The following is a 19899-nucleotide window of genomic DNA, read 5'->3' on the forward strand; positions in this document are numbered from 1 at the left end:
CACATTTTGATACTGCTAAGTATATATTTTGCCAAAATAAAGCCTTTTGAACACAAACTCATTTCTTCAACATACAGACTTAATAAAAACCTTTTTAAAAGCTCTATCAAGAAAAAGTTATCTCATAAACAACATTTGTCAATTTCTCATTTTTTTCCCCCAGCAAACATTTTTTGTAGACAAGTAACAAGATACTGGAATTACTAAAGCACACATATTCTAAGAAGGTAAACTAAACGACTTTGTGCTTAATAGAGGTTTACCCATGTTATGACTGATTAAACAAGAAAAAGCAAACAATAAATTTCAAATGAGGTACAATAGCACAAGTTCTACCTTTGTTTCGTAGAGCTGGTGCAACCGTCCTTTCTCCTGAGAAAGCTGCTTAATTTTGTTAGTGTTTTTCTCAGATTCTTTATTTGCATCTCTAAGTTTTCTCTCAAGTATCTCTTTCTCCTTTCGAAGGTCTAAAGATTCCTTCTCACCTCTTACATACTTCATTACCATTGCTTCTTTTTCTTGGCGAGCCTCTTCACATTTCTTGTTGGCCTTTGAAAAAATATCTAGGATTAATGAAAAATCTTTTTCAAATAAAAATAAAAATAAATATATTTTTCTGGGATATTTCCAATGTATTTTTGGGTTTTTGAACATTCCCAGAACCTGTGTCATTAAATTTTTAAAAAGAAAGGAAAAATTCATAATCATAGAGAAACAATGCAATAAGCAAATTATTATCACTAATATTTACTTTTACCTTTTCCTATTCCTTTTACTTTGGCTGATATGGTTGCTATTTTCTGTTTACTCCTCCAGATCCACTTTCCTACTATTTGCCATCCACCCTGTGCTCCAGAAAGATGACTATCGGAATCTGTATCAGTAAGTTTCCTTGCCTTCATACTTGTAGTTGAGTTCAACCAACAGGAGGCACTAGCCAAGAGATCAGGAGCACAGGCAGAGAGTGAGATCTGGCTCCTCCAGAGTGACCACAGGTTGGCCAAAGGCTACTGCTCCTGTCAGCTGTCCTCTTTATACAACTACCTTCTCAGAGTTGTGTTCCCTGTGCCCTCTCTATTCATTTAGCCCAAAGAGTGATAATGGCTCCCCCAGCAGCCCCAGGATCCTTCGTTTTCCCTTGCTAGGCAACCTAAGCCTTGCCCATACCTTTGTAAAGAGTCCTCTATTAAGTCATCCTCCAATCACTTTCGGTTCTCTGCCAGGACCCTTACTACATGGCTAACAATTTCTAAAATCTATAACCTTAGCTCCCTCGCAAAAAGTAACAATATGCTAACAAATAATCATTTGATTTCCTAAATATGAAAAGCTTTCTAAAGCATTTTGCACTTAGCTAGAAATACCGAATTAAATTAAGTGTGACATCTCTATAATCATTTAAATTCCTTATTTGTGTAAACTTGTACTCCACAGTCTGAAATTTTATACAATAAAAACTTCTCCACATAGCTTTTCATTTAAGTAAATTCATAGTTTGCAAATATGATAGAGCACATATTTATTTTAAAGAAGATGGAACCTTAAGCTTTAGGGATTTCAATCGCATCTAAAGATAAGCGCCAACTGATACTATAACTGAATTGAAGAAGGTACAATGTCAAGAGAATATAGGAAAAGTTCCTATGCTCTGATCAAAAGTGACTGAAGAGTTTCATGAAGTTCTGGTAAAGTTGATAAGCACATTTAATAAACACTCAAAATACTATACATATATGTATAAGAACTTTTTTAATCATCTGATTGGGATTTTTTTCACCTCCCACTGAAATAGCCTAATTTTCAAAAGAAATTAAGGAATAGGGATTTCAGAGATTTGACAGGGTACTGTGGACAAAAATTGAGAAAACTGTGCTGAAATTAGCTAACAGATTTTAGATGACTGAGTAACTGTACTTAGGAAAAGTCTATTAATGGTAATGTCAACTTTAAAAGCAGTCCTCTCACAATAACTTAATCCTGAGGTAATGTATTAGGTTTGAGAAATACAAAGAATAAGTCATGGTTTCTGTCCTGGAAGAACTCGCTACCTAGTAAGAGCAACATATAAACAAATGTTACAATACAATATAATTTCTAATGGATGAATGTGCAAAGATCTTTGAAAACACAAAAATAGTAACCTTCCCTAAGAAGAGCTGGCATGAAGGGTGAAAGATGGTATACTTAAAAACTATGTGCTATATATACCTGAGCTAGACAATGAAGTTTAAGTAGGATTCAACAGAATACGAGGAATTAGTCAAGGAAAGGAATTCAAAGTAGAGTGATTATCCTATGTGAATGCTTGAAAGTATAAAATAGCATGATATATTTAGAGGCTATCCAGTCATTCTGTAGGGTTTAAATCTGACCTGCTGATTAGAGTGAGGAGGAAGTAGTTATAAAACAAAGAGAGGTCGAGATTAGATTGAAAGGTAGAAGGGCTTCCCTTGTCATGCTAATGATCTGAGATTTTATCCTATAGGCAATGGGAAACCAAAGAAAGATCTATAAACCAGAAGCTTTTATTAAATATGTGTTTTAATAAGATAACTGGTGGCAGCATGGACGCTTCATTGAAGTTGAAAAACAAGAAGCAGAAAAAAAAATAAAACAGGAAAAAAGACAATTCTTATAGTTAAGGTAAAATAGATGAGCTTCTCGCCAACAGCAGGGAACGTGCCCCAGAATGTCCTATTACTCAAGAGTCATCCGTGATAAGTTGTAAAGGAATAAACTGGGGTGCTAAAAGTTTACATCTCCAGGTCCTACTCCAGATAATGGCAGCTGCCTACTTCATTATTGGGAATATTAAACAAGTTAACATGGTAACGCCTATTAAAACTTCTATAGAAAGTCAGTCCACTTATAAGCACAGATAAAGGAAGAGGAGCCAGTAAGTCTTCGAACTTGATCAGTTTCAGATGTTTATTTTTGACTTGGATGAAGATAACGCATGAATAAGATAATCAATGAGATTCGATAACCAGCTAAAATTATTAGGTATATGAAGTAGAGGGAAAAGTTTACAAAAGAAATATGTACAGTAAAATTCCAATCAAGTAGGGGGAAAAATACATGAAAATGTACACATAAGCATGTGTGACATATATATGCATATGTAGTAAGATACAAAACTAAAATATTGATAATTAGCAATTGGAAAAAGGAATGTGATGTAGAGGGATTGGGGTCAGGAAGGGAGAAGTATAGATACATGGACTTTCATTTTTTTATTCTATATATTTCCTTAATTTATTATATTATTTTTTTGTAGGTAGTACATATTTACATTTGGTTTAGTATTTTTAAAAAAGGTTAATTTTTATATAAATAAAAGTGTCTATTCCAAATACATCACTGATGTCCAAAATCAAAGAGAATTAGTTTACTTTAATAAAAAGAATCCTCGGAAAGTTAATGATGATGACTTGAAAAATACCTGTTCCATCCGCTGGGCCACCTCTTTGTGTAATTGCTGAATTGCATTTTTTGCTGCAGTGTCTTGAGCTATTAGTGTATCTTTGGAAGCTTTAACTTCTTTATTAAGTTCCTCTATTCTTGATTCTAACTGTAAAGAAAATTATTTCCAGATTATTTTTATAGCTATACCAAACAGAACACCTATACTTCAATTAAACAATGTTAAATAAACGTAAAGAATATTATGAATATACTTCAACCATAGAAATCAAAAGTAAATAATAGCAATGTTTCAGGTATCTCATTAGAATTAAGTTAGTATAAATCTAAAGCAGATTCTGATAAGATGGAGGGTTAAGTTCTAGAGTAATTACTAAGTAACTTAAAATAATACAGTAAAATATCATGAAAAAAAATCAGATGTTACATATTCAGTTAATGCAAAAGAAAAGCAGTAAAGGAGGAACAGCTGAACAAAACAGACAAGAAACATATTAAAAATGGTAGACATAAGTCCAACTATCAATAATAACACAATGAGAATAAACTAAATAATCATATCTAAAGGCAGAGACTGTCAGACTGGAATAAAAAACAAGATTCAACAGTATGCTTTCTACAGGAGATGCTTTAGATTTAAAGATATAAATAGACTGAAAGCAAAAGGATGGGAAAAAATATATCATGCAAATCATAAGAAAGTAGCAGTGGCTATACAGATATTAGACAAAATAGGTTAAAATAAAAAAATGTTACTAGAGATAAAAAGGGACATTTCATAATGATAAAAGGTCAATCCAGCAGAAAGATATGACAATTATAAAAATACATGCGCCTAGTAACATAGCACCAAAATACATGAAGTAAAAGCTGACTGAAATGAAGGAGGAAATGTATAATACAATAATAGTTGGATACTTCAATACCTCACTTCCAATAACAAATCTAGACAAAAGGTTAACAAGGAAATAGGAGATCTGAATAAAACTATGAAATAACTAAATCAAACACATCTACCTATACAACATTTCACCCAGCCAACAGCAGAATATAGTTTCATGAGGTGCACACAGAATATTCTCTGTGATAGAATAAGCTAGGTCATTTAAATTACTGAAATCATATACCTTTTCCAATCATAATGGAATAAAATTAGAACTCAATAACAGAAAAAGAAGTCTGAAAAATTCACAAATATATAAAAATTAACCAAAATAACGGGAGAAATCACAAGGGAAATTAGAAAATACTAGGTGACGAATGACAATAAAGACACAACGTAATAAAATACAGGAACATCTCATTTTCCCTCTGCAGAGCTCAGAGGGAAATTGATAGTTAAAACACCTATATGAAAAAATTAAAGATCTAAAAATCAATAACCTAAACTTCATCTTAAGATACTGGAAAAAGAAGAGCAAAAGAAACCTAAAGCCAATAGAAGAAATAATAATGATAAACTACACACGAATAAAAATTCAGGTCCAAAGAACAACACAGGTAAATTCCACCAAACATTTAAACATCATTCTTCACAAACTCTTCCCCTGAAAAAGAAGAAACCCTTCTCAACTCATTCTATTAGGTCAGTACTATCCTGATGCCAAAACCAGACAAAGACATCACAAGAAAGCAGCAGGACCACGATTTCTTATGAACATAGATGGAAAAATTATTGACAAACCAATCCTGCAATATATAAAAAGATTTCTGTACCATGACCGAAGAGATTTTATCCTTATAAGGTAAAGCTGGTTTAACATCCAAAAATCAATTAATTTAATATACCATATCAATAGAGCAAAAACCACATGACCATCTCAGTAGATGCATAAAAAGCATTTGATGAAATTCAACACTCTTTTGAATAAACACTCAACAAGTTACAAATAAAAAGGAACTTCTTCAACCTGATAAAGAGCATCGGTGAAAAACTCACAGCTACTATAGTATTTTAATGGTAGAAAACTGAATACTTTCTCTCTAAGCTTAGGAATAAGAATATCCACTCTTGCCACCTCTATTCGATATGGTATTGAAGGGCCCAGCCAGAGAAACCAGTTAGGAAATGAAATAAAAAGCACCCAGATCAGAAAGAAAAAAAGTAAAACTCTTTATTGGCAAGAAGATATGATCTTGTAAATAAAAAAATCCTAAGAAATTTACACAAAAAATTTTAAATAAACGAGTTTAGTAAAGTTACAAAACATAATAAAATCAATTGTTCCTGTACACTTATATTAACAATCTGAAAATGACATTAAGAAAACAATTATTTTATAATAGCATCAAAAAGAATTATCTAAGAATAAACTTAACAAAAGTACAAGATCTACACTTTTAAAACTACAAAATACTGTTGAAAGAAATTAAAGATCTAAATAAATGGAAAGAAAACCTAAGTTGGTAAATGGAAACACTTGTTATTTTTAAGATGGTAATACTCCCCAAATGAATCTATAGATTCAATACAATCTGTAACAAAAACCTAGTTGGTTTCACTGTAGAATGCAAGCTAATAATAAAATTCATATGTAAATGTAAGGAACTGAGACTAGCCAATCTTGAAAAACAAAATTTGAGGACTCACCCTTTCCAATTTCAAAACTTACTACAAAACAATAGGAATCAGGACAGTGTGGAACTGGCATAATGACAGACATACAGATCAACGAAACAGAATTGAGAGTCTAGAAATAAACATATATGTCAACGGATTTTCAAAAACAGTGCTAAGACCATTCAATGGAAGAAGAACAGTCTTTTCAACAAATGGTTCTGGGACAACTGGATAACCATATACAGAAGAATGAAATTGGAACCTTATATCATACTATACACAAAAATTAACTCAATTTGAGACTAAAATATAAAGTTAAATTATAAAACTCTTAGAGGAAAACATAGGGATAAAACTTCATGATCTTGGATTTGGCAATGGAGTCTTGCATATAACACCAATTGCACAAGCAATAAAAGAAAAAAATAGACAAATTAGATATCATCAAAATTTAAAACTGTGCTTCAAAGTACACTAACAAGAAAACACAATACACAGTCCACAGAATGATAGAAGATATTCACAAATCATATATCTGATAAAGGTTTACAATTAAGAATATAAAAATAACTATCACAACCCAACAACTAAAAAAATCTAATGGGCAATAGGACTTAAATAGATTTATCCAGAAATATCTATTTAAGATATACAAATGGCCAACAAGCATGGGAAAAGATGTTCAACTTCACTGGTCATTAAGAAAATGCAAATCAAAACCATGACATACCACTTCGCACCCATTAGGATGGCTATAATTAAGAAGACCAATAATAAAAAGTGTTGTATCAGGGTGTGGAGAAATTGGAACCCTCATACACTGCTGGTGGAAATATAAAGTGATGCAGCCACTTTAGCTCTTCAGAAAGTTAAAACAGAATTGTCATTTGACTCAACAATTCTACTCCTAGGTACGCTCCCACAGAAATGAAAGCGTAAGTCCACACAAAAACTTGTACATGAATGTTCATAGCAGCATTATTAATAGCCACATGGTGGAAACAACCCCAGTATCCATCAACTGATGAAAGAATAAACAAAATGCTGGCATATCTATACAATGGAATATTATCTGGACCTTAAAAGAAATGAAATACTGATGCATGCTACCAACAAAGATGAATCTTAAAAATACGCTAAATGCAAAAAAGCCTGACACAAAAAGGCCACATATTACATGATTTCATTTATAAAAAATGTTCAGAATAGGCAGAGACCGAAAGTACATAAGTTGTTCCCTAGGGCTGACGGGAAATGGGAAGTGACTAATAACAGGTTCAAGCTTTCTTTTTTCGGTGATAAAATACCCTAAAATTGTAATAAACCTTACACAACTAAATACCATTGAATTGGACATTTGACATGAGATGAATTATATGGTATATGAATATCTCAACAAAGCTGTAAAAAAAATCCCTAAATGTTAGCTTATAGTACATGTGTACTAATTTTCCTTATGACAAAATTATCTAGAGCAACACTGTCCAATTGGAATACAAGCCACATGGATAATTTAAATGTTCTGGTAGCCACATTTTAAAAGGCACAAATACACATGAAATGTTTTATTAAACCCAATATATTAAAAATACCACTTCAATACACAATCAGCATAAAAAGTGGAGCTGTTTTACTTTTTTTGGTAATAAGTCTTTGGAATTAAGTGTGCATTTTACACTTACAGCACCTTATAATTTGGATTAGACACCTTTCGAATGCTTAATATGGCTAGTGGCTGTCATATTAAATGGTGCGGATCCAGAGATAAAATTAAGGAAGAAAATCCTGCTATACTGGCTAGCAAAAGAAAGATGAATCCAATTTTCTCTTTTAAAAAGACATAACCACTGACGAGCCTGTGAAAAGAACAGCTCTTGGTCTCTCCCATCTATTCAGTTTGAAGTGTCTGATCACTAGCAGTGATCTGCCTACCAAAATATAGATTCAGCCTATTATTAAGGTTTCCTCACACGTTAAAATTCTAAGTTTGGTTTATATGTATGTGGTGGCCCTATAGCACAAAACAATCAGGAATATGTAAAATTTTACAAATAGTCACTTTCCAACTATGTAAAGGTTCATTAAGTATAAATATACCAAGGTACGAGCAGGCAAAACTTGGTTTAATTTTTTATTATAGTATTACTTACTGTTTACTGTTATTTTCATGATATAGCCTTCTGTGAAAGATATCAGTCTGAATATTCACCTTATTGATCCATGTATCACAGTAGGAGGGGAGGGGAAGAGAAAAGGCTAGGGAAGCCAGCTAGACAGATAATCTGAAAAAGGAGAGTCAGTCTCCCCAGTATAGTTCACAAAACACTATATTGGCATCATACTAAACTATAAGCTTAAAAATATTCTGACAGTTATAAATATTCTGATATGTTTGTTTCTGACTTTAATGGGTAAAAGGGTCTATTTTACTGCCAAATCAAATTTTATTTTCTTCTCGGATTGCTGTTATATACAGAATACATCACATATAACATACAAAAATGTAAATTTACATAAGAAAAATCAGGCTACAATTCCCACTTCGTAAGAGAATGCTTTATATACCAAGCAATCCTCTGCATTTAAAATACAATTTAACTTACAGAACTTCAACTTATACAAAAATTTTCAAGAATGTATTTATTTTATAAAATTAAAGCCTTTTTTTTTTAATTAAAAAAGATTTTTCATCACAGTTGACATACAATATTATAATAGTTTCAGGTGTACAACATGGTGATTAGACATTTATGTAACTTATGAAGTGATCACCCGGTAAGTCTAGTACCCAACTGATACCATACACAGTTATTACAGTATTAATGGCTACATTCTCTTTGCTGTATCTTACATCCCTAGAACTATTTTATAACTGGCAACTCTTAATCTCTTTACCTATTTCACCCAACTATCCAATCCCACTCCCATCTGGCAACCTGAAATACAGTTTTTAAAGACTGTCTTTTTTACCTGTTTAATTGTGTTCATATGCTGCTTTTCCGTTTCTGTTCTTTTTTTTAGTTCTTCTCTTAAATTGTCTTTTTCTGAACAAATGTCTAAGATGAGCTCCTGATGCTTTTTATTTTCTTTAATTAACCTAAATATACAAAGGGCAATATAAGTAAAACGATTTTAAAAAGAGATGTGGAATATGTTTGCAGATTAGATTATAGATACTTCTGATTAATAAATTAACATTCCTAAGTAATCCTTTTGTAATGATACCCTCTGCTTTGCAATACATTCTTGGGCCAGTCTAGGTATTAACTTTGAGAAATCTGTATATTTCAAATCAAGTGAAATACAATCAGGTAAACAAACCCCACTCTTTTATGTCTTTGGGCATCTCGATTATGTACTTCATCCCTTCAGCACTTGAATCCCTTCAGATCAGTTAGTAGTTCTCAACCAGAGGCAATTCTGCCCCTCTGGGCGTTTGTCTGGATACTTTTCTGGTTGCCACAAAAGGGGTGGGCGTTACTACTGGCTTCTTGTAGGTGCAGGCCAGGAATGCTACTAAACATCCTTCAAAGGATAGGACAGCACACCAAAAACTAAGAATGAGCTGCTCCCACATGCCAATAGTGCTGAGGTTAAGAAATCTTGCTTTAGATTTTAAGGATATTTTAATGATACTCTAATAGAGAAGAGTAGTCAATGCAAAATAAAAGTTTAACAGAAGTTTCATTTTCAGTACCCTAGAAAAATATAAATAAAACCTTAAAAATTACCTGCAAAGTATTTAGAACTATAAGACACCTAAGTAGGTTAACAGCTGATATTTTAAGATGAACAGCCATTACTTAACATTTATTGCACAATTACTATTTGCTAAGTTTAAGTGCATTATTTCACTTAACATTCAAGTCTATGAAATTATTATCTATGAATTATTGTTTTGTAAATAAAAAAACCTGAAGCCTAGAATTTGTTCTAGGTCATTCAGTTAGCGAGTGGATGAACTGAGATTTAGACCCAAGTCTGCTTCCATAGCACAGGTTTTTTTCATGTTCTACTTTGAAGATCTCTCATTCACTCAGCAAATGCTTCCTGGGTACCTAATGCTCTGTGTTAAGAGTACATCAGCAAACTGTCCCTGCGCATGTGGAGCTTACATTCTAAGGAAAAATATTAAAATAAACAACTAGATACATAATAAAATGTCAGGTAGTAAGTCCTGCAAATATCTGGGAAAGCAAGTTATTCAAACGTTTTTTGTCATAGTGGTTTAACTTTGACTACTTATGTGATTAAGGTGTATATTCAATATGCTGCAGAAATGCAAGAATTCTGGGTAGAGAACCTAAGTAAACAATTTTGGGAAGAAGAACAGCAAGCCCTCAAAATGTTACTATTATGTGCCAAACGCACATCCTATAGACAAGCTGTTCTTAATTAACAATTCTGGTTGGGACCTTGGACAATAATATTGCTATTAGAAAATAGGAGAATCAATGTATAAACAAAGACATTTGGAAACAGATGCATTCATGAAACTTAAGCTAAAGGAACTGAAAGGCAGTTATCTTCACAGAAAATTAAATGAAGGAGGAAAAATTAGTTGTTTCAGAGTTAACCTGGGTCAGGATGTACTTGAAATTTAAAATATTATGTGTATAACAGAAGATTAACTTAAATTTCAAATGACAGTAGCCAATATTTGTATAATGCCTGAATATGCACGAAACAATTCCATCAACTAAGCATTATCCCTCTCATTTGATAAAAAATCTTTGACTCGAGAGGTTGATTTGGCCAATGAAACAGAGCTTGCAAGTGGCAGTGGGAATCTTCCAACTCTGGGCTTCTGATCAGAACTGTGCTTACCTCAATTCACCATGCTTCCACTGTTCAGACAGAATGGAATAAAAAATAGGAATGAACGTATCTAAAAATATTAGTAATATAGTAGAAAATTAGTAACTTGTAACTAGTTCATTTCAGACAACATTAAAAATTCTCCAAAGCCAGACTAATTAGGCTTGGATTTTAACTTTGCCATTTACTAGCATGTGACCTTGAACAAACTGGTAAATCTCTGTGTTTCAGGTACTTCATCAGTTCATATCACACAGGGATGTTGTAAGGATTCTATGAGTTAATATATATAAAGTGCTGGCCATATAATTAACAGCACATAATTTTTTTGCTATTATTATTATTAAATGTACAACGTCTTACAATTTATGAGAGGCATGAAAGTGATTAAGAGTCTGGATCTAAGAAAAGTGGGAAAAGGCATCAGGGATAATCTCAAAGGGAAGGTCTAAAAGAATAGAGAGCAGGAAAATGAGAAAGTTACCCTAAAAAGCAAGAATGGCAGCAATACTGATGGTTCAAGTACAAAGTCAAATAATTTATTTACAATAGCAGCATTCCAGTAAGAATATGAGTAGGAATACCAATCATTACTTTTAGGGTAGTATTAAGAAGGCCTTAGTGTCTCAAGAGATATTTGTACACCCATTTTCACAGCAGCATTATTCACAATAGTCAAAAGGTGGAGGCCACCCAAATGCCCACTGATGAACAAATGGATAAACAAAATGTGGTATCCATCTACAATGGAATATTATTCAGCCTTGAAAAAGGAAGGAAATTCTGATATATGCTACAACATGGATAAACCTTGAGGACATCTGAAAGTGAAATAAGCCAGTCACAAAAAGGCAAATTACTGTATAATTTCATTTATATGAAGCAGCAAGAATAGTCAAACTTTTAGAAAACATAGTTAAACCCTGAACATGGGGATTGGGGAACCAATCCCCATACACTCGATAATCATGTACAACTTCTGAATCCCCTAAAACTTAACTGCTAATAGCCTACCACTGACTGGAAGCCTTACTGATAACAAAAGCAGTTATTAACATATTTTGTATGTTATTTGTATCATATCTTGTATTCTCACAATAAAGCTAAAGAAGAAATGTTAAGAAAATCATTAGGAAAAGATATTCACAGTACTATATGTATTTATTGAAAAAAATCCATATATAAGTGACCCACATAGTTCAAACTCGTGTTGTTCAAGGGTCAGCTGTAGAAGGGTGGTTGCTAGGGGTAGGAGGGAATAAGTAGTTGTTTAATGAGTACAGTTTCAGATTTGCAAGATGAAAAGGCTGTGGAAATCAGATGCACTACAATGGGAATATAACGCAGTTAACACTACTATATAATACACCTAAAAATGGTTAAGATGGTAAATTTTATATGTATTTCATCAAAATTTAAAATTAAAATTAAAAATGGGAAAAAAGAATTCTGGATGCAAAGAGATTAAAGTTTATTGGATAAACCAATAAAGATGAACTGGTTTTGGGAAGACTGATCCACTGAGCAAGATAATCTGGGAAAGTAAAGACGAGAAGCAAATTGATCACTAAAAGCCAACTACATATCAAGCAATATTTGGATTATGAATTTTTCCCTCCTCCTCTGGTATGTAGACTTCTTCTCCTTTCTCTACACACACATCCTACTCCGAATTTTATTTAAAGTATTGTTTTTTAAAAAGAGAATCAATCCGTATTTTAGCAAAGGCTAGTATGTTTTATTTTCCTCTCTTAGAGGTTATAAGAGTACCTAAACATATGCATCACTTGCGCATATAAACCTAGAATAAAAACACTGGGTAATATAATACTATTAGGAAAAGATCAAGTGAAATCAAACTAGTTAAAACAGAAATTCATGAATAAGAGAAGTTTAAAAATAACTATGTTCTTTATTTACTGAATGATAATCAACCAATTCTTCTGTTCTCTAAATTATAATTTTTTAAACCAATGCATTTATAAGACTACTAGGATTTTAAGACTACTTTTTTTGAATTTTATGACTTATTTCTTTTTGAATTTCTCATGGTTTTTACAATATTATACTTTATTCTTTTAAAATTAAAAAATTTGAGTTGTTTTTAGAAATATCTCTAGATCTTAATTTACACTATTTATAAAATATTCCTTTAGACTTAATATATTAAGACATGTAAAACAATGTTGAATCATATTAAAATATTGACTTTATATGTATACATATTTATAAATGCTAATGTTTGACACATAATATATATAAAACCACTGATGCATACCTAGTTCTAAAATGAAAAAAATACCATAATCTTAAAAAAAAGACATACTAAAAAACTGGACAAACTTGACATTTGTTCATTCAGTAAATACGTATTTTCTGATTAACTATAATGTGCATGGCTCTATTGTGAAATTTAAAGTGCACAAGATGATTATCTTCCATTAAAAAATGCCACTTTTAATCTCTGTGGAAAAAAATAACCCAAAAGAATAAAAAACTTACTTCCTTATGGTGTGTTCCTGCTGTAAATACTTATCTTGCACACACTTTTCAAACATAATTAATGCATGTTCTCCCTTATTCATTCCATTTGGTACTCGGTGTTCTGCAAAATCCGTCGATAAGAGCTCAGATTCTATTTCTTCCAACAAATCCTCTGATGCTGAAACATTCTTTATTTTTGAAATAAGTTTCTTGGTGCAGTCTGTATCATAGGGACTCTCGGAATACGTCTTTTGACTAGCTGCTTCTGTAAATGTAGATGACCTCAATTCCGCCAATATTTGAGTTACTGTCTGTTCTGTTTCATTTGTTTTCGAAACTTGCTTCGTAAAATCTCCACCAGGAAAATTAGCTATTTGTTCAGAATTTTCTGGGCATATGTCTGTTTTAGCACGGGAATCCTCACCTCCACCATGATCTGGAACATAATTTTGCTGTGCTTCGGTTTGACTACTGTGTTCAATAGGCTGACATAAAGTCTTATCAAAGTTTAATGACAACTGTTTAGACTCATTGTCCAAGCTACTGCTTTCATCAACAGAAAATGAGTTGCATGAATCTTCCTTTAATTCAGATGTCTTCCCAATATTTTTATCTGAGGAAATGGAGTCTATGTGCACTGTCTCTGACATGCTGAATGGCACCAATTCACTCTGCATTTCTTCCAAACTGTTCCTGATCTTCGTTTTACATCTAAGAAAGTCAAAACATCGAAATAAAAAATTTTTTTAAACCAAGATCATATATACTTGCACATATTCTATGATGTGGAATAATTAAGGACACAAATTTTATCACTAACAGTTCTTTCAAAAGCCATTCATTAAGGGAAAAAAAAAAAAAGGATAGGACAGCAGTCAAAGTGCACCACAACCAGGAGGGTTCTACAAATACTAGTAACTGCAAGGTTAGTGCCAAAGAATTGGTTAGCTAGAATTCCTTCGGCTCCATTAGAGGAAAATGACTTTCTTAAAAACCTAAAAAATAGTGGGGAAATCGAACAGCAGTGAAAACACCAGAAGAAAAATTATAAACTAAGATAATAAACAATGCAAACTAACGATGACATAAATTTACTGAGAAGGAAAACTAAACAATAACAAAACACGGCTACCTAGAGCCAGACGCCTAGAGCTGAGCTGAAAGAAGAGTGTAAAGGATCCCTCACAGAAATTCGTTTTTCATCCAGGCAGAAATCAAGGAAGTATCATGGAGATTTCCAAATATACTCATCAAGAATAAACAATGTTCAGTGCATCTCGAATGGAGGCCATATGCACTGCCTAGGTCATGAGAGCAACATTTACAAAACTAATTCAATAATGTTAGAATACATTCATAAGCTATTCATAACGGTTATTCTCTAGCTATTTTCTGAAACTAGTAAGTCAACTTCGAAAATTAACCTGAGATAAATAAACATTCCAGCAATCTTTTGTCAGATATCAACAAAGCCATGTACAGGGTATCAGTGGACCCCAATATTTTCGGCACCGAGGACCAGTGTTCCTATGAGAATCTAATGCCTGATGATCTGAGGCGGAGCTGAGGTGGTGATGCTAGCGCTAGGGAGAAGCTGCAAATACTGAACAAGCTTTGTTGCTTGCCCGCCACTCCCCTCCTGCTGTGCAGCCAGGTTCTTAACAGGCCACGCCCAGCTTGAGGTAGTCATTTAATGGAGTAGTCATATGAGGTTAGATAAAAATGTGGGCAGATCATAGTTTTGACAGAAACTAATAATTCCAAATGGAAGATGTACTTATGGAAAACAAAACCAAGACTAAATTTTTGAATAACAGAAAGATATACGTTCATGTCAGTCTGTGATGGAGGTGGTGGTCAGAGATGGTGAAAAAGGGTAAGAAGATGGTCAGGTAGACTCCTCAGAATGATACACAAAAATGAATTTTGTTAAGGACAATAAATCATAATGAACTTGTGTACACTTGATTAGCATATAGAGCTTCAAGTATACAGCAGGTTCTCAAATATTTGTTGAACTAAAACACAGAAATGACATGATAAAACCGGTATTTGAGGAACATTTTTCTAGGATTGCAGAAAACTGAGAGAATAATTCTAAGAAAGGAAAAAGACCATGTTGTTTGTCAAATACCTTGTCTTTTAGTTTAGACAGCCCTTTGAGGTATAAATTAATATAAGCATTGGCCTTAACACTATGAATAACTTAGCTGTAAATCTGCAAACAACCAAACAGAAATTATCGTAACTATCTTATCATATATATGCTATACCTCAGACAAAGCCCACAATAGTGTTAATGGCTTGGATTAGACAATACAAGTAAATGCAGTAAGTTAATAAAAGATCTCGCAAGTATGCTGTATTCTAAAATCTAGGAAAAAGTAAAATCATTCTCAAACAGAGGTATTATTCACCTACATCAGCTTCCCCAAAGTTAACTCACTTTTAAGATGTAATTTGTGAACACGTTGTTGTGTAATTTGAAATCATAATTTAGAAGTCAATTTCAAAACTAACCAAGGAAGTGGTTTTAAACGTCGTAACTAGTCCATGCTGTATTAACTGAAGTAGAACTCAAAGCTGACCAAAATCTGATGGAAAGCAAATAATCTGTTTAAAAGAGAGTAAGTCTATTAAGGTATTGTCACTCTCCAGCATACATAAAGTGAAAAGAAACTTTATCATTTGAGAACTTTATGAATCTTGTCTGTGTGCAATGCTTTGTCGAAGAAAAGCACTAAGCAAATATTGGGTATTACCCTCTCACTCAGATTTTTTTTTTTTTTTTTTTTTTTTTAGACAAGGCAAACCTTGGTTGACCTCACAGATTACAAGGACCTTGTCAGCTTACAATCACTTATTTTTTTTTTTTTTTATTTTTTACACCTACAGCACCTGGTCTTCCTAGGTGGTCTCCCATCCAAGTACTAACCAGGCCTGACCCTGCTTATTAGCTTCCAAGATCAGATGGGATTGGGCTTGTTCAGGGTGGCATGCCGTAGACCCTTTCATCCAGTTTTTATTCCCCAGGCTTCAGTCCTCAACTTTATTTTCCTTTCCACAATTCATACACTTTGATAACTTCAACTGATAACTTACAGTTGATGCCTGTTAATTATTTTCAGTACCATGTTCTTAAATTACAGATAACAATTTATACCCTTACCTTCACTCTATTTCTATAGCTATATCAAAATCTCCACCTAAATATAGGCATTTCCATTGAATGTTCCACCATAACCTCACACTCGAAATGGCTAAATCCAAAATCATAATTATAGCTCCTACAATTCCGTACCCCCAGCTAATCTTTTTAGTTCTGTCAACGGTATTACTTTCCTTAGTCATGACTCCCTTCATTTGTTCTCTTATTATTTTACCAACTTCATGTCTCCTACAATTATCCCCTCCTTTCTACTGTCACTGTCCCCTACCTGCGACCCAACCTAGGCCTTATCATTTCATGCCTGGAACACATGAATTGTTGGTTTCTCAATCCTGCAACTCCAAGTGAAGGAGCAAGGAGTTAATGAAAGAGCAAGTGATGTCAGATAGCCCTGGGGCGTCAATCAATCCGGAGAAGGGGTCAAAGAGTGCACTGCACTGGGTCTGCCAAAGGGGAACAAGAGCTGCCCTAGGAAGTGGGTCCTCAATGGCAGAAGAGGCCAGGAAAACATATTATCCCTAAAAAATCTACATGCACCATCTCCACAGAGCCCACCATCAAATGCGACTGGACGAACTAGAGGGGGGCCAGGGCTATCTCTTCCCTGATTCCCTGATTCTCACCCACTAAGCACCCCCCCCCCCCAGATTATTGTGAAAAACCAGTAGGTCCCACCATCATGGAGAACCACTGAACAGCACTTGAAAGAATGAGTGTAAGGGCAGTAGAGAATATATTTGTTAGATTTATCAATTATTACTGTTGCTTGAGATTTAAGAAGTTTGATTCAGTTCAGAATGAGGTGCCTTCTTGCAAGTACAGAAATCGTTTAAAAGAAATGTCACAAGGAAGGCTGTAACTGTGCTTGATGAGTATAAATGTGCTATATTTTTATTTACAAGAGGTAATTTTTGTACTTGCAATGAAGGAAAATTTGAAGGAAGATGTGACATTGGAATCAGTCCTTTAAATATAATTAGGCTCTGGATAAACTAAAGGGAAGGACATTTTGGATGGAAAATACTGTATTTGCTTTTGGATGAAAATGTTAATGTATAAGTGGCAGAATCTTGAATAGGCTATTCAGAGACTAGTAGAATATAGGGAAGTACTAGGATTTTAGGAATGTGTTGAGATAAGTCTGGAAAAGTAGTACAACTGGTTTACTGAGGAATCACAACTCAGGTGCATGTATGAGACTTTTTTCCCCTTAATGGGTCTCCTGTCATACTGTATAAAATGTCCCCATCTCCCCTCCGCTTCCCTCTGAAGCGTGATCCCTTAATAACGGCTTGGTTTGATGGCATAACTTTTCTGCCACTTGATTCTAGAGAAAACATTTCTGAAATTAAGACAGGTTTCAATCATTTAAAAATCGAAAGCAGCAAAAACAAATTTTTCTCTCTGAAGAAAGGTCAAAGCTGTTAGTTCCCAGTGGCTTAGACTGAGGAAGAGGTATAATCTGACTCTAAAGTATGTTCCTTCTCCTTTCTCTAGCTAATCCTTTTGGAGTTAGGGGTAGAAGACCGGCCATTGGGGGCGGGGAGGGGCAGACTTCTCATTGCCTGAACTTTTAAAGAGGGAAGAGATAGCCCTGGCCCCCCTCTAGTTCGTCCAGTCGCATTTGATGGTGGGCTCTGTGGAGATGGTGCATGTAGATTTTTTAGGGATAATATGTTTTCCTGGCCTCTTCTGCCATTGAGGACCCACTTCCTAGGGCAGCTCTTGTTCCCCTTTGGCAGACCCAGTGCAGTGCACTCTTTGACCCCTTCTCTGGATTGATTGACGCCCCAGGGCTATCTGACGTCACTTGCTCTTTCATTAACTCCTTGCTCCTTCACTTGGAGTTGCAGGAAAGAAAACAGGACTTAGTGGGTGAGAATCAGGTTGTTAAGAAGACTCATAATGTGCAAGACAGCACAGAGCAATAAAAATCTGTCTCACTCTGCTGAATATTCACTTAGGTAAAAAACAAACAAACAAACAAACAAACAAAAAACCTGATTTTATAATTACCTCAGCTTAGACTGTTTCACTATTATCCTCCCATAAATTAGGAAGGCTTACTTTAACCTCAAAAGGCAAGTCCTTTCTATACTCTTGTTCAGTAATATACCCATGAAAAGTCTTCATATAAATTGGCATCTGATAACCACTTAGTTTTCAAACTTAATTTTCTGATGCTTAAATGAATACTGACTGAATGCAAAAGGAAATGGAGAGGGGTTAATGAAGATGTATATATACACCTGTAACAAAGCCATCAGCAAAGACTGAAATAACTATATAAGAATAGGGGGGAAGAGGGGCCACAATGAGCTTATGTCCATGTAGGCCAATATGACTGCTGTCCAAGTTTTCTAGGGGAAAGGAGCTGGGGGAAGGAGATGCCATCAAAAGCTACTGAGGATAAAATAAGTCTAGTAACAGATTAAACAGGCAGGATGTAAAACTACACCCTTATTTACAAGACTGTTTTAATTAAGATCTTGTATAAATTGACATTCATACATAGTGTTTAAAATTATATATTATAATACATGCTGCTTTTTTGAGATAAAAATAACAGGTTACTTGACTTTTAGCAACTATAACTCATTAGGAGAAAATACTGTATTTAAAATTTAGCATAGTCACAAAATTCCTCTTAATTTAGCACTTTTTTTTTCTACAGTTGTTTCTGACACAGTACTACAGGACCAATTCGCACTTCAAAATTGTTTCAGTGGAGTGAGAACTGGTTTCGCTCTTACTGGAGCTCATCAGCTGCAGGCAACTGGTCAAGAAACATTGCTTGTTAGCCTTAAAGCCAATAATTATCCACCTTGGATTTTATTTCTTAATGTAAGTACTCACATTTCTACAAAATCATTTCCATACAAGAGCCACGTAAATGAAAACACTGTCTTTAACAGCTTTTAGCACTGTTTTCCCAGTAAATTAGCAGTATAAACAACAAAAACTTAAGCTTATTCAGTTAATTACAAATACAAATGAATCCAATGCACAGATATTTGGTAACAGGTTATCAAAAAAGTCTAATACAAAAGCACCAAGTCATAAATACATTTCCAAAGTAGATATTAATTCACCAAATATGTATTCAGCATGTATTATGTGCAGGCACTGTTTTATGTACTGGGAGCAGAGTAGTGAATAAAACAGTGTTCCTTTATGGAGTTTATATACTGGTATAGTGAACCAATACATAAAAACTATGTTAAATCTTTTACTCTCTGTTTCATTATTTTAATTTGAAGGTCTGTCAGTGTTCCATCAGAAGCTAAATATGATATACATGAGTGTTTTTTAAGTCCAACAGAAAAATCTGACTCAGTTCAAAAAATTATTTACAACTACAAATGTTTAAATCACAAACTGTACCATTTGAGTCTCAAACAATACCAGCTGTATACTTCAGTAATTTCCATTAAGCAAGAGCATT

General features: G+C 33.7%; 1 protein-coding gene and 1 pseudogene across 1 annotated transcript in view; both read right to left on the bottom strand.

Annotated features, from left to right (window-relative positions):
* Positions 1–19899, bottom strand: part of CCDC186 (coiled-coil domain containing 186) — a 42004-nt gene that overhangs the window by 18605 nt on the left and 3500 nt on the right. Inside the window, exons 2-5 of the mRNA XM_036222633.1 lie at positions 13304–13996; positions 8954–9080; positions 3443–3571; positions 337–549 (exon numbers count right to left, since the gene is read on the bottom strand). Of these exons, the coding sequence (XP_036078526.1) occupies positions 337–549; positions 3443–3571; positions 8954–9080; positions 13304–13962 (1128 nt within the window). The 5' untranslated portion in view covers positions 13963–13996. The remainder of the gene's footprint in view (positions 1–336; positions 550–3442; positions 3572–8953; positions 9081–13303; positions 13997–19899) is intronic.
* On the bottom strand, positions 16172–16292 carry LOC118604803 (annotated as a pseudogene).

The sequence above is a fragment of the Rousettus aegyptiacus genome, unplaced genomic scaffold (assembly GCF_014176215.1).
Source record: "Rousettus aegyptiacus isolate mRouAeg1 unplaced genomic scaffold, mRouAeg1.p scaffold_m13_p_6, whole genome shotgun sequence".
In the NCBI taxonomy this organism is placed as follows: domain Eukaryota; kingdom Metazoa; phylum Chordata; class Mammalia; order Chiroptera; family Pteropodidae; genus Rousettus; species Rousettus aegyptiacus.